The 16,093-nt window shown below is 47.0% G+C and overlaps 1 protein-coding gene across 1 annotated transcript in view; it reads left to right on the forward strand.

Annotated features, from left to right (window-relative positions):
• NRG2 (neuregulin 2) overlaps positions 1 to 15,952 on the forward strand; it is a 174,114-nt gene extending 158,162 nt beyond the window's left edge. The window contains exons 6-11 of the mRNA XM_074155711.1: positions 3,995 to 4,018; positions 8,333 to 8,435; positions 9,387 to 9,510; positions 10,815 to 10,942; positions 13,556 to 13,780; positions 15,226 to 15,952. Of these exons, the coding sequence (XP_074011812.1) occupies positions 3,995 to 4,018; positions 8,333 to 8,435; positions 9,387 to 9,510; positions 10,815 to 10,942; positions 13,556 to 13,780; positions 15,226 to 15,883 (1,262 nt within the window). The 3' untranslated portion in view covers positions 15,884 to 15,952. The remainder of the gene's footprint in view (positions 1 to 3,994; positions 4,019 to 8,332; positions 8,436 to 9,386; positions 9,511 to 10,814; positions 10,943 to 13,555; positions 13,781 to 15,225) is intronic.
• Positions 15,953 to 16,093: the final 141 nt, after the last annotated feature.

Consider the following 16,093-nt stretch of genomic DNA (forward strand, 5'->3'; position numbering starts at 1 on the left):
CTTGAGTTGTTACTCCTATAAGGATGTTTTAGATCAAATGTTTTTGTCTGTTCATCCTTTAAAACAGGTAAAATACATTATAGAGAAAAAGATAGTCACAAAGTCACTGCATATCAAGTAAGTGCAGGACTCCTGTCTTCTGTCCCATGAGAAAAAAATGCACCACAAAATTTGTGATAATGGGTCCACAGAGTACCCACCCTACTGGTGACACCTAAATCCGACAGATTATATTTTTTCAGTCCACTTCAGCTGAATTTTTTCAAGACCTTTGTTGGACTTGAATGCAAGGCCCATGCATCACTTGACTCTTCAGCAAACCCTGCTTTGAACAGCTGAGTGGTACCAATCTGGGTGATGGCATCCAACATCCCATGCAGATGTGCTGCAGCTGAGACGAAGAGTGTGAAAATGAAACATTTTTGTAATCTCTCTCATTTTTTTCCCCTTTTTTCCTTTTTCAACTCTCCCATGCTCACTGCCTTTCTGTTGGACAGCCTTCTGTCTTACATACAGTAGTTAGGTATTCGAACATTTCCAAACTACTAGTCCAGTCTCCTTTGGGATATACACAGAAGAACCTAGCTTAGCTTTTAGGTACAAGAAATAACCAAAATATTGCAAAGTAATGCATTAAAGAGGCCAGTAGATACTGTTTCCTTAACACTGCTGGCTGCATTAGGAAGAATGGGTTCTATCTTAAGTCCGGCATTTTCAGAAAGGTTTGGCAGGCACATTTGGAACAAGATTTTTCCAAAAAACGTGTCTGCACTTCAAATAGTTTGGGGAGTCTCACAGCAGTTCAGGGTGTTCTGCCCTGTCACCTTGCCGTGACCAGGGAGCACGTGTGGGGTTCAAACAGAAGGTTGATGATGTGAGATAAATAATACGCCCATTTCTTCAGCCTAGAGCTACAATCTTAGTGCTGTCTCACTGTGATTTATTTGCGTAGTAACCTCTGGATGTATTGCTTCCAGTGGAGCTTGTCCGGTGGGAGTTGGAGAGTACTGCTGCTCCCCCTCAGCACTCCTGGCATGTATCAGTTCATCTCTACAGATGGGATTCATCCATTTAATCTCAGTTATCCCAAAGGCTCCCTCTGCCACAAGCCTGGGATACAGTACACCTCCCCACTGCAACCACCTCCATCAGCATGGAGCTAATCCCCTTCTGGAGGAGCTAGAGGACTTACCTGGATCTCATGCTTCCCTCCGTGTAGTTAATGGCTGCAGAGGGGACCGTTGCCCAAAGGTTTCTAGGCATCCCCAGCAGCCAGGTCTGCCAGACTGCCAGTCTAACTGGGAGGGTGAGTCAAATGCAGGTTGACTGAACTGCTGCAGGACACAGGGCAGGTATCGCATGTCATGCTGAGCACCTCCTCCACCTAGCAACAAATATAACCCAAAGCTTTTAAAGATGTATTACTTTTCCTGATCAACCTCTTAAAAAAGCAAAGGTAACTTCTTTCAAATGTGGTAAGCAGTCAGAAATGTCTTTTGCTCCAGACCAAAAAAAATTGTTGTCTCTAGGAGAAATTTTGAGTTCTCAAACATATTTGCTACCAAGTGGTGTATTTCTGATATAAAATAGGCATGCATTATGTAGTAACCCATGTTTGTGAAGATGATACCCCTCTGCAGAATGATTACATTTTGAAGCAGTGTTTTCCCCTGGGGTCATCTCATTAGCCTCTGGATTGTAACACGTTGAATAATTTTGAACAGTCTCTTTTTTAGAGAAGAGACAAACCCACCAAATCCCAGCCTTCTCTTGAAGTGTCTCCTCCTTCACTGTCCCAGCACAGAAGGCAATACCTGCCCAGGCTGGGAGGACCTCTTGAGCAGGAGAAGGGGAGAGTGGCTCCCTGTTGGAAGGGTCCTGCTATGGGTGATACAGAAGCAATGTCTGTAGCCTGAAATAATAGAGAAGTGTTGAGTAGCCACGGACATCAGATGCAGGAGCACAGGCTGCCATAAGGCTTCCTCTGTCTGCAGTGCTTCTGGTGGGTTTGTATGCATAGGTAGGCACGTACATTCTAGCTGCTGCATGGTTGCATGGTTTCTCTCCTGTTCAGGGAAACTGTGGCTAAGATCCAACAAGCCAGCTGGCTGTACCTGCTCCATGGGGTTGGAAAGCCATAAGAAACTGCAATTCTGATGTGAAAGGGACAGTGGGAAGGCTAAAGTTCCCCAGGTCCTCCCCACCACCTCTGTTTGCACAGGCATTTCTGAATTTGCAAAAAAACCCATGAAAATGTTTCGAATTGCATCCATTTGTAGCTGTAGATGTTGCAGCAAATCCTGGAACAGGGAGGAGATGTGGCAGTAAAGGCAGTATGCAGCTGTCAAATTGAACAATAGCACAGATATATAGATGCAATTTAATGAGTCTCTACATGTATTTGTCATAGCATCAGGCAAAGCAGTGTGTCTAATGATAGCATGGCTACATGTGATAACCAAGAGATTTAGGATGAATGTATTCTGTCCAGTTCTCTGCTGCCCACCACATCGTGTCTGTGTCACTGCCACGTGTACAAAATGACCATGAAATGCATGGTAGAGTTTGCTGTTCCTTTTACACAAATGTGAGATGTGAAGCAGAGAGCAACCAGGTTTTGTCACCTTTAAATTATACAAAATTTAAAAAACCCCAGCCCCATCCAACTTCCACCCCCACAAAAAAAAACCCCAAACATCAACATTGTTTTGAAGAGAAGAACCTGCTTTAGAAAACGTGTTTACATGTTCCATAATGATTAGTGCTAATTTCCCCCTGCCTAAATTTTGAGCAGCATTGCAAAAGAAAGCAAATATTTCTGTGCAGCTAAAAGCAGTTCCTATGGAAAATATAGTAAATAAATCTGGACATTTTCAAGCTGCAACCAATTTTGGGTGTATGTATGGTGATTAGGAACAGCTGAGCTCACTTTTGTGTACAGTGATAAGTATGGAGAATAATGTTTATGTAAGAAAAACTGTCTCTAGATGAGGCCTGTACCAGGAAAACGACTAAAATTCAGGATACCTGTTTTGAATAACTGCGCTGTTGATTCGTTAGGTAAACTACTTTGCTTAGCACTATCTCTGCAAGATGAACTGCAGTCTTAGTTGTAATGAATATGAATCTGAAAGCAGATGCTCCAATTTGTGCTTTTTTTCAGCACGCTTGTTATTTCTAAAACAATGCAGAACCACAGCAGGAGTGAAATTTGGAAGATCGCAGACTTGAGGGAAACTTTCAGTGCAGTTTGCACTTTTAGATCTGCAAGGGATTCATTGCCTTGCCCGGGCAGCTAATCGCTCGCAGCATCAGTTCAACTGCAGATCTGTACGCCGAGAGCAATGCTGGCACGACTGACACACCATCCGGTGATTTGCAGTGATGCTGCCAGATGACGCTGTGCATCCCAGGCCAGAGCCGAGGTCGGGCAGCAGATCGGTGCTGGCAGGCTCCGGGGCCCTGTGCAAGTGCCCGCACACCCCTCTGCACAGCACTCGCCTTTGATGCACAGGCGCCAGGCAGAGAGGGGCAAGTGAAACCATCCTGGGCATATTTTGCTTGTAGAAAGTGAATGAATGGCTTTTACCAGGTTCATGCAGTCGCTGTGTGTTTTGACCTGTCAGGAGTTGTTTCAGAACAAGTGTACCTTTTTTTTTCCTTTCCTTTTTTTTTTTTTTTTTTCCTGCTTAAACTGTGAATTCCATATCAGGTACTAACAAACATGGCTCATCTCAAAAGAATTCATAATTAACTAAAAGAATTCATAATTAACTTCCACTGCAATTTGTTTGGGTCTTTCTTTGCATAAGATATAAGCTCTGGTGGGAATTTGAAATGCTCTGAAGCGTACACTGTCTTCTGTGTAACTGCTGCTGAGCCTACAGAAAAGCTAACCTGCTCTAACTGCACAGTGTGTTTGTATATTAGAGATCTCTGACAGACCTGTTTTTCTTTTTCTCTTTTCTTCCTTGTCTTCTTTCTGCATTGGCAGAGCATCTTGGATTTGAATTAAAGGGTATGGAACAACCATTCATTTATTAATCAGAAGCCATTAAGAGCTGCCCACATTATATTTATGGCTTTAATGGGATGATTAAAAAATCAGCTGTTCTATTCTCTTCCCTGGCACCAAGATAGATGTTTGCATTGAAAAAAAAACAAACAACAAAACAAAACAAAGTAAAACACAAAACCTAAATGTAAACCTATAAAAAAAAAGCACGTGTATTTTTAGCAGCACTTTTTTCTTTGTTTCCAGCAGCAGCCTGGTGTGTGTGGCATGACTGGGATGTTACAATTGCCATATGTCTCCTCATTCAACATGCTTTTGTGTATTTCACTGAAAAGTTGGAGTTTGTGTCCATCCAAAAGGTTGCCAGGAGGCACCACTTGGGAACGGGCAGACATTCCAGGGACAGGAAGGCAAGTTTTAGGAAGATCAGGGCTTTTATAGAAATTGCCATCCTAGAAGCACTAACCTCCACTGGATCCTAGGAAGGGTCAGGACGAGCTTTGCCATTCCTCCTCCCAAAGGTTAGCGGCTTATTTTGGTTCTTGACCAGGAGGAAATTGCTCCAAGAAAGGTGGCATGAGACGAGTTAGTCTAGAAAGCAGCAAGCCCAGGGATGTCAGTAGTCTCCCATGAGAGCGGAGGGTGTAATGTTGAGCATCACGGTGGCAAGCTGAAGTTTGGAAAAACACTGCAGTAACTTAAATGCTTTTAAAAAACCTCCCCTTTGGGCGATTACCTGCTCCTGCCCAGTTGCTCATAGTCATATTATTTTTCTTCCATTATCTTCAGACTGCTTTTAGAAATGTACCAAATATCTCTTGAGTAAGCACCTTGGAAGTCAAATCCTTGAGGCTAGGTTTCCCTTGAGTGTACAGGCCAACCTCGGGGAGGGCTTGGTCAGATGAGAGCAAAGAGATTTATCACTTAACTTAAAAAAACATTGACTTGGCAATGTCAACTAGAGCAGATCTTTACATGAAGACACTTCAATTCCATTTGCTAGAGGTATGGGGCCACCAGTCTTTCAATTCTGGATGCTAAATTGTTTTCGTGGGTCCCTGAAGTGGAGGGACATGCACTAGTTGAAGCTGGAGAAACTTGTCTCCTCTGGTTTTTGCATGCCCAATCCATGCGGATTGGTGTGTATCCCTCAGCAGTTCTTCCCTGCTGCAGAAAATGTGTGCATTTTGTGGTCAGGTGATTCAGAGAAAGTGGTGCTGCTAATGCTAATACACTTAAACTTTAAAATTGAGGATTTTTGACATCCCTTTTTTGTTGACCTTTCATCCTTTTCCTCATCCATTCTCAATGTCATCACAGAACAGCACACATCCTGTTCCCAGTCTGCAGTCGTGTCTTCTCTGTCATTCATCTTTCACTTTCATGCGTTGCTGTGACACCCATGGCTAGACTGTGATGCTGTCGGCATTGTGTGGCACCACATGGTTTGTTCACAGTGTTTGCTGCTGTAGAGTGACGATGCTGCTGATGAAGGCGTGGTGTTTGTAGAGCGTAGAGACACAAATGGACAAGTCCTGCTCCAGGATCTTAGCTTCTCAAATACAAAATTGTAGTGTGCATTCTCTTACTTTCTTTCTGTTACTGTTGGGATGGTTTTGTGTAACATGAAGATACTGTGTTATCGAGCATCAACTTTAATGAGATGTTAGGAGCCAAGCTGAATTACTATCAGGAGGTCATTTAATTTTTAGTTTTGCAGCAGTGACGCACAGCCTCGCACTTCACTGCTTCCCACTGCAGACCTGTCAGCTCAGGACAGAGAGGTTAAATCTGCATTTCTGATGAACTGAAACATTCCCCATGCAATTCAGGTGAAGGTTCAGGACAGTCAGATGTACCAGAGTCAGGGTTCCATGCTGACATGACCAGAACAGAGGCTGTGATATGAGCCTTTGGCAAAAAATTTTGTCATGTAGCTAATAGGTTAAAAAAAAAAAAAAAAAAAGCCATAGTTTTGGTTCTTTCTCCATGATTCAAAGAGGATGATTTATGATTGGAAAAAAAGTCTTTGTAGCAAAAAACATAGCTGGTGAAAAATCTTTGAAAAAATTGGCTTGATGGATGTGTCCATGGGTCCAAAATTCTTGCCTGGTGCCATCCATAAACATGACATGATCCTAGCTGGATTCCAGATAAAATCTCTGAAGCTCCTGTCTGAAGGAAAGAGCTGTACAGCTGGAACCCAGGTCCCAGAGGCGTGCAAGAGCAAGAAAACTTGTCTGCCATGGTTGCTGATGCCTGGAGTAGGGATCCATGCAAGGGAAACACATTGCTGAAGGAGATGTTTCACCCCATAGTGAGTTCTTTCCCCATGCCAGCCCCACCTGGTTCCTTGTAGTAAAACACACGGAGTATAAGGTCAGCCGGCACCCACACCCATCTCTGTGGGCAGGTTCCAGGCTGTACAGGCTCTGGCTCTGAGGAGGATGGTGAAGATGCTGTGACACAGTAACTTTCATCCCAAGTGAGACCCATGACCTGTCGTTCCTGGTCCACACCACCGTGGAGATGGAGTCTGGGAGAGTCTCAGCTGTCTGCCTCTCTAGTGACTGGTGGGACACCGCCTGCTTGGCAGCTCCACCTGCACCCTGAGCGCCTCATGAAGCCAAAGGCCAGTGCACAAACAAAATGGATGGAAATGTATTTCTTTAAATTGTAGCTTTGCAGCACAGGCACGAAGCAAGCTCTGCTGATTATGTTTTGAATCTTCCTGAAAGGGCTGTCATTCTCAGCCCTTGTTTAGCAAAAGTTTCTTCATTCCTATTTTGAGAGTTTTGAGTAGAAAGAGATAAACATTTTTCCTAGTGCTTATTTTTCTTCCAAAAATGCCTTCTCCTTCTTAAAATGGAAAGGTGAAATTGATCTAAATATTCAGATATGTGGAATGTTTAATTTCTTCCCCCTTGCCTTTTTGCTAAAGTCTAGTCCGAGGGCTTTCTGGGACCAGCCATGTTTCTCTTCTGTTTTTGTATTTCATTGCTTGGTAGCACTGAGGATATCATATAGTCCATTCGAGGTATTTAGCGTGGTATGGTGACCCATACACGATATGGGTCGTGAGCACAGCAACCATGGCATGAGTTTTATTGCCTAATCTATATGAAAAAATATTTCAGTGAATATTAAAGAAGTGACAAACCCCAATAACTTCAGCATTAACACATAGTATGCGGCCAGGAGAACATCGTTCATAGATGCTGAACTAAAATGCTCATGGCAGCTGTGCAGTGAATCTTTCTTTCAGTCATCCAGCTGGAGAACCAAATTGCCCCTGCTGATCTTAGTGGAGATTGCTGGATGTTGCTGAGAAGAGCATCTGCTCTGGTGTTGCCAGAGAGGAAGAGGTGTCTTAGCCCTGTGATTGCTGCCTAGGTGTAGTTCAGTTGCACTGCAAGTGACATCCTAGTGTTTCCTTGGAGCTTTGATTAATGTGAATGAATTAACTCACTTCCAGCATGGCCTGGCTTTTGATGCAAGTGACTGACTTTTCTGTTTTGAAAGGGGGTCTGTGACAAATGGTGATATTTGAGAGAAGCAGCAGCATGCTGCTTGAATTTTGTGTGTGCATCTGAGTTACCTGGTGCAATGGAATTAATTGTTTCCTAGGGTTTAACTAAAAATCCATAACTAATCGGTTACTGTATTTTAATTACTCTACTCCCTTTTCTTTGTCTAATGCACTATCACTTTTCCATCCTCATTCTGCTTTTTGACTGTTTTAGGGTGTCCCTTTCAGCACCTACATGCTTTGGAGCTGTTGCTTGGCAGTTTCTAGCACACGGCCGAGCTCCAGGGCATGCAGCAGCTGCAAGGAAAAGGCATTCCTGAGTCCGTCAGAGCAGAGAGCCTGTGATGAAAGCATCACAGGGCATGCATGTACATGGTGAGTGGGGGATGCTCGGGAACTTCCTTGGTAGGCTACTAAGTTACCGAGAAGGGAGGATCTGCTGGAAGGGAGAGTCATGGGGCTTTTTGAGATTAGTCACCAAGTTATGCTGCGGGAAGAGAAGAGAAAGTGAGAAGCGTGTTTGAGCGCAGAAGGGGTGAACTACTGAGCAAGAGAGGGGAAAGGCGCAGAGAGACACAAGGAGTGAAGGTCTCTTAAGGGGTGAGTAAGGTTGGGCCAGCTGGTCTCAGGTTTGGGGCAGCTATTAAGAGACGGGCAGTGGATTGGTAGGAGGTCTGACTGAGCCCTGTTTCCCACCTTACCCACACGCAGTGCTGGTTCCTGAGCAGCCAGACACAACCCTGGTGCTGGAGCCCATTTGTAACTAGTTTCTTTCTCTCCATTTGCAGAAGCGGAAGAGCTCTACCAGAAGAGAGTTTTAACCATCACAGGAATCTGTGTTGCCTTGCTTGTGGTGGGCATCGTCTGTGTGGTAGCTTACTGCAAAACCAAGTGAGTATGGGTGGTTAACGGACAATAGCTGGCCAGAAGTTATTGAGTGATAGTGTTCATGCTTCACTCTTTCATGCTCTTCACCCAAATGCTGTTTTAAGGAGATCCTGTGCTGTGATATTCCCGGGAAGGTCTCATGAAGGAGGCCAGTGAAGCGATCTGCCATGCTGTGTCTGAGCAGGATGTTTTCCCGGGACCATTTGCTTATCCCCTGAATCAGCACCATTTTGCCCAGCCAGGCGATGCTGTGTTACTGTGAAAAGCTGGTGTCCAAGCCAGCAGCTCATCTCCTGAGAGCAGGAGCAGAAGTAGACTGGGCTGTTGTGCAGGAGCTGTTGCCTCAGCTATGTACATTTTGGGGACTTTCAGAGCAATCTTGATGGAATAAGAGTCTTGGGGACCTCTTTGATGTCCAGCATTCCCTGCCTGGATGGCACCTTTTTCCCTACTTAGCCTGCACCTCACCTCAATTCAGGGTGCCCCCGGGACACGGTGGGTCTTGTGGCGTGGATGCCCTGCCAGGGGCACAGGTAGGCTTTGCCACCTTGTGCTTAATGCAGGACTGGTCAAGTGCCTTGTCACCAGCCAAACCAGGACCCACTTCCCTTTTTCCTTCTCCCCACTTTTCTCCTCCACTCCCAGTGCCTTGGTGTCCCTGGCTCCACTGCGTTGTGCTGGGCTCTCTCTTACAAAATGGGACCCTGGACCCAGCTTCCCAAACTGCCCATGATGAGAAATGTTCACTTTTTTTTTTTTGAAAAAGCAGCAGAAGGTGGCAAATGTTGAATGCATTGTTTCTTCCTGTTTGCAGCTTTCCCCAAACACTATTGAAACATCAAATGTGCCTGAGACTTGCCTTCTCTATGGTCTGCATCACCCAGGTGTCTCTGAGGGCAGAGAGCGCCATGAGATAGGTCTTCCTAATAGATTTTTTTCCTTTCTGTTTTAAAGGAAACAAAGAAAACAAATGCATAATCATTTACGGCAGAACATGTGCCCTGCCCATCAGAACAGGAGCCTTGCAAATGGGCCAAGCCATCCACGTTTGGATCCTGAGGAAATCCAAATGGCTGATGTAAGAACTTTTGTCTCCATCTCCCTGCATGTCACTGAGTACCTATTTTCTGCCGGAGATGCGACGTGAATGTGTATGCTTACACACCTGTGTGCATGAAAGCGAGGAGCAAAACACTTACAAACTTGAACAAAAAGATGAGATTCTGCATAGAAACATTTCCAAAACCAACATCTGAAGGGAAATGTGATTTTACTTTGAAGATCAGGATGAGATTAGGACACTTGGGACAGGCTTGTTTTGATGAATCAAGTGTGATCCTGTGTTCCTCTAAGAGACATGTTCCCGATGTTTCCTGTTTATTAAGCTGTCCCGTTAAGCCCTACTTTGTGGCACAACAAATGCAATCAGGGTGGCGGTGGCTGGAGCTGCTGCCGTGACCGTGTCGTGCTGAAGCATCTCCTGGTGATCTGGTCAGCACCACGTTAGCCCACCTGCCTGTACCAAGAGTTGCATCCTTGGCAAGGTGGGATGTCCTGGTGGGGTGCCAGTGTTACACCAATGAGAACAATCTGACAATTTAGGACTGAATCCAGAAGGGTGGTCCAGCCACTTTCATGACTTCAGTCACATGAGATTCCCATCAAACTCTGTGAACTCAATAGGACTGTCAACGTGCTTACGTGCCTTGCTGGACCAAGGCATTGGAAGAGGTCAGAAAAAGGGAGGCGGGAGGGAGAGACAAATGAAAGGAAGTACTGATGGAAAAATAGTACAATAAATCAGTTACAAGCAATACTGGGTCACCCCTTGGATGTTAAAGTGTATGTAGGTTGAATCCCAGCCATGAAGAAAGAGAGAAAGGGAATTTCTAAGAACCCTCTGGCCACAAAGTACTGACTCCCCCAGAGAGCTTAGTGTCCCTGTGAAAAGCAGTGCTTCTTGTTAGATGGAGGAATATCTCAGCATAAATATTTGGATTACACCTGGCGTTCCCATAGGTCTCGTATCTCTGTCAGATCTCATGTGGTTGTCTTTTTGCTGATACTCTCTTGGGTGTGTAACCTCCTGTGAGCAGAGACATTTTTCTGCTCAGTAGCTACATGTTGTACCGCTGTCCTCAGGGGAACCCCTTGACTCTTCATACACTTCTGCAGTCCCCGTGCCATGGCCCGTTTTCAGTGTTCTAAGTGCAAGGGCAGAGAAGAGCCTCCAGCCTCCTTGTCTCTTTCCTTGGGGTGTGGAGCTGCTGGGTTTACTCAGTCCTCGTCTGATTTCACCAGAAATAATCAAGCCAGATGAATTTGGCTGTGATGGTGCTGGAAAGCTGGTGGCTGATCTGTGTGATTCTTCCTATTTTACAGTACATTTCAAAGAATGTTTCTGCCACTGAGCATGTGATCCGAAGGGAAACTGAGACAACCTTTTCAGGAAGTCACTCCTGCTCCCCTTCTCATCATTGCTCTACAGCCACTCCAACGTCCAGCCAGAGGTGATGTATATCATCTTCCCCGAACTTTCTCCTGCTGTTTGCCTTAGGATGCTGTGAGGTTCAAAGCCATAAAAGATTTTTTTTCACCTCCCATTCTGTTTTTACTTGATGTTTGGCACTACACTGGTATACAGGCCATGTTGACACTGTGGGTCTTTGCTGGCACAGCGAGGTAGTGAGAGGTGTGGAAAAGTGTGATCCTTGACCTGCAGTGAGGTGCCAGCAGGAACCTGCAGCGCTGACATAGCTGGAAACTAGGAGGAAATTAAGTTGTGCTTTCATGCTTTGCACAGACACAAGTGGGAGGATGCATCTAGGAAAAGTTTTGCAAGTTGGGGTTGCAACCACACTGGACACCTGCAAAAATTCATTTAGCACATACAGGTTATTCGTGTCATTCTTGATATATTTAGAATGCATTGGCAAAGTACACAAAATATCACAAAATGTGTTGACCAGCTCCTCAGAGTTAGGGTCTGACTTGGGAGTCGCAGTTTTTCACCACAGCAAACACTCCTGTGCAATTTATCCAGTCCAGATATTTATTAACAGTCCAGAAAGTTGCATTAGAATCTCAGCCTCTGAGGTGGTGGCACCTCTTTCACTGGAAATCTTTCTGAAGCTCTCAGGAAAACTGGGGCTAGCAGAAAAGTACCAGTAATTCTTGCTACACAGGCAGAGGCATAGGTTTTTTTACATTTCAACATAGCCAGTTGGGGGAAGAGAAGCATGATTTGGAAGCCAAAGCTCTCACAGCCTTTGAGAGCATTTAAATTGCAGATTGAGCTTTCCTATTTCTATGATGTCCAGAAAAGTCCTTCAAATGCTCTAGAAAAACTCCTGTGCTGTTTCAAGTTTGGATGTTCAGGTTCTTCCTCTTACACAGCTCTTTTGCTTCTTCCAGCAAGTGGTGGTGCTTCCCTAGGAGAGCACTTGCCTTTGAGCAGTGATGGAGCGGTGCAGGGGGGCCATATCTACAGCCTGTCAATGACATACAGATCACGTTGCATTACCTTTATAAAGCAAAAGATATCCTGGCTTATTTACTTCATTAGTCCAATATGTTTGTCTCCATTTGTCCAGGAAGTAATGAATCCTTTCAGCTAAAGCTCAAAGATGGCTCCTGGCAGGTTTCTTCAGGGTTCAGGTATCACTGTTGATGTACAATGCATCAGATCAACTTCAGAAATTGAACTTAGGTTTTCAGGTGAATTTCACCTCATACTCCTCTGGCTAGACCTCCAACAATTAGAGAGGGAGCCAAGAATGACTTGCTGGGCTGGAAATTACTACCTTTGTCTGGGGAAATCCTACCCCTGGTGAGTTAGACAGTGTGTTTTCCAGGTTTTTTTTTTTTAATTCCAACTCTGCAGCCCAGCCAAGGCTAGCTGTGTGCAGGCTTGAGCCAGGTGCACAGAGGCTCCCGTGCCTGCAGAGTTGCACCTTGCTGGCCTTCCATGCTCACTTCAAAGTCCTGGGACCCTGGGGCCATCTGTGGGCACCTCCTGAAGAGGCAAAGGTGTGTCTGGAGGGCAGCAATAACATGTGACAGCTGTGGGGAGGCACCTGCCTTGCATAGCCTCTGGTCCTGGCTACCTGCCACCTAATCTTCCTGAGTCAAGTGCAGCAAGCAGGTGTTTCTTGAAGTCATGCCAGAGGCAAACTACTAACATAATCAGGCTCCATTTTACTTGATCAGCGCCTCTAATGAGGATGCCGTTCGAAGTTATAAATGAGTGTGGTGGTTGAAGCTGAGCATGTGTCTGGAGCCATCAATAATTAGCAAGTTCTTGGGAAGTCTTAATGAGGCCTGCTCTCCTCTGCAAACCCCCACCCAAAATCCTCTGCTGGGACAGTTCCACCTGGTGCAGTTTGGGAGTCCAAAGCTGTTGCTCTAATGGATCACATATGTCTGCTATGGAGAGGGGTCAGCCTGGTGGCCGTGACACAGGTGGGCCCCCTGGTGTGCCTATGGCCTTTCTTTGCACCAAGACTAGGGCAGGTGGAGCTCCAAGCGCTCAGCAAGGTCTAGCCAACATATTAAAAGCCACCTCGAAAGTGTTTTGCTGCCAAAATCTTTTATAAACCAGTGGAAACCGAACATCTAGATCTACCTATGGTATGCTTTTCTCTGCTGCTGCTGAAGTAATTATGAGGTTTTTTCTGGCTCCTTTCTGGTAGCATTTCTGATGGGGCTGTCACTTGGCAATGCAGATGGCACATTTAAAGATCCTTTGTGGATTTGCCTTGGCATGGCCAGTGCATTGCTCCACACCCGGAACACTTTGCAAGCACAGAGCAGAATTGCCCTGTCCTCCCTCCAGAGGCCATCCTGTCCTGTTCCCGATCGTCAGGAGGTGGTGTGTTAAATACCCAGTATGCATTGGTCTGCCTTTCTTCACCCTCTAATCATAGCTCCAAGAACTAGCAAAGAAATGCAGATCAAAGGCAGGATTGGGAAGCTGGGCACCTTGGCCAGATGAATCCTAGTGAGAGAGCAAGAGGGGACATCAGTGCAGAAAAGAGTGTGAGCTGTACCTGCATGCAGTTCTTTGGAGAAGACCTTGGTGGGGGAGTTACTTGCTTACTGTCCATATGGGGTTTGGTCCACAGACATGAAAGCCACACCTGGAGCTTGGAGCGGACGGAGAGCCTGACTTCAGATTCTCAGTCTGGGATAATGCTGTCCTCGGTGGGAACCAGTAAATGCAACAGCCCTGCATGTGTGGAGGCACGGGCTCGCCGCGGAGCCGCCTTCTGCATCGAGGACTCGCGGAGGCCCATGACCCAGTACCGTGACTCGGTGGATTCTCTGCGGGACTCACCACACAGCGAGAGGTCAGAGCCTACTGCTTGGTGCTGCCCTGGCACAGCAGAGGCAAGCCATACCCTTTGCGCCAGAAACAAAAATATTTGCCTCTGCCAAGTCCTAGAGCAGCAGTCCTGTGGTAGCATTGGAGAAGCTCCAGCTCTGGTCCTACCAGAGGAAGCCACTACCCTAGGAGACCACTCTGGTAGCGGCAGGAGCAGGCACTGCACCCTGCTCACCTGGTGGCAGCACAGGTTTGGAGCACAGGGATGAGAGGAGCGCAAAATACCTGGCTGCAGTCAGCAACTGGTGAAGAAAAACTGGCTGAGAGCACCAGCTTGGTGGTTTGGCAGCTCAAGCAGAGTCTGGCCCTCTGGTATATGTGGAAAAGATGTGTGTCCTCAGCATAGTCCTGGATGGCCTGGTGAGGAGGGGTGCTGTATGCGGGCACAGCCTTGGGACGGGGCTCTGTATCACCCAGCCTTCAGGGGAATGCAACTGCAGAGCTGAGACAGCATCAGCCAGTGAGAGGCAGCAACAGTCATCCCCTTCCTGGGTTTGGTTCCTCAGGGTGCAGAAGCACATCTCCACCCTTGCTCCAGTCCTTCGTGGGTAGCTGTGGGCACCCTTGGGTGGCCACGTGGCCACTTTCTGGCAGTTACCCTTAAAGGCAGTGGGACTTTTCCATGGGGAAGAGGAGAAAGGCAGCATCTCCTGCTGTCTCATTCCTGTCCCTGGTCCATTCAGGCAGGCTGACCCAGCTCCTACAGAGGTCTCATACTTCACAGGACACACAGGTAAAATGGCACTGGATGAGCCAGGGAGCCTGGGCAGCCTGAAATGACCAGAGACACCAATTGGCACTATCGAGAGGCAGTGAAATCTGCTCCTTAGAAAGAGGTGATTCCAAAGGAAGGGCTTCTTTGGAGAGGGGCTAGACCAGACACGAGTTGCCACACTGATATTGTCACTGGAGTAGATGAAAGCAGTAGATTTCTTTCTGAGACACAGGATTTTTGCTAAGTCAGAGGAAGCAATGCCCAGGCTTTCCCTATCTGTGGCCTGAGCAGGGGGAGGGCATTTCTGGGACCTTCCTTGGAGACAAGCCTGGCACCTCCAGAGGAAGGCAGCTGGCAGGCAGACAAGAGGGAGGGAAGTCTTGACTGATTCTGCTGGCAGATACTGCAAGATTTGCAGTGATGCAGGGTGGGAATTGCACACCGAGTCCCCTGGGAGAGGCACTCCTGGGATGCATGGTGCACAATGCCCAAGTGCACACCAAAGGCAGCAGCTCATCCTCCCTCAGCACAGCGATGCAAGGCCCCTCTTCCTGGTCCCCAAGGAGATGCCAGCTCCAGGACCAGATGCACTGGAGACCTCATGGGTCCTTGCGCCAGGTGTTCGGCAGAGTGTAGGCACAACTGGAGGTTTTTGGTGTTGTTCGGTGTCCAAACGGAGGTATTACTTCTTTCAGGTATGTGTCGGCCCTGACCACACCAGCACGCCTGTCGCCTGTTGACTTCCATTACTCAATGGCCACACAGGTGCCCACCTTTGAGATCACCTCCCCCAACTCGGCGCATGCTGTCTCCCTGCCACCGGCAGCCCCCATCAGCTTCCACGTGGAGGAACAGCAGCCCCTCCTGCGGCGGTACCAGCTCCCCTTCCAGGACACGCAGAGGTACGACAGCTACTACCAAAGGAAGACCTATCTAAACGACAGCATGGGGAGCCTGCCGTCCAGCCCTTTCCGCATCACAGAGGACGACGAATACGAGACGACGCAGGAGTACGTCACAGCGCTAGAGCAGCCAAAGAAAACAGCCAGCAGCAACAGGCGGTGGAAAAAATCCAAACTGAACGGGCACGTCCCTCACAGAGCCAGAGCCATCCGGGACTCCTTCTCCTTGAGCAGTGCCTCTTACAGCGAGTCTGACGAGGAGCTGGTGGCCGAGAGCACCCCCTTCCTAAGCACTCAGAACAATGAGGCAGCCCACACAGAGTCGCCCCCGCTCCAGCGGCCGGGCGACAGCCGGACTCACCACTCCTGCAGCAGGCACAGCACCCACGGGGAGAGCAGGCGCAGCAGCCTGGGGCACACGGCGCTCAAACTGGACCCCCACCCTCTCTAGGCACCTCCCAGGCTCTCGCGCCCACAGACCTAACCTGCATGGAGGAGGCCGAGGAGGGAGACGAGACAGAACAAAACAAAAAATAAATATTTTTATTTTATATAAAAGAGGGAAAAATATAACAAATAAAATGTTTTATTTTCATTTTAGCAAAGTTGTCTTATAATAGCTAACGGCAATGACTTTTTTATAGGGAATCTCTATTTATAT

The sequence above is a fragment of the Numenius arquata genome, chromosome 11 (assembly GCF_964106895.1).
Source record: "Numenius arquata chromosome 11, bNumArq3.hap1.1, whole genome shotgun sequence".
Classification (NCBI taxonomy): Eukaryota; Metazoa; Chordata; class Aves; order Charadriiformes; family Scolopacidae; genus Numenius; species Numenius arquata.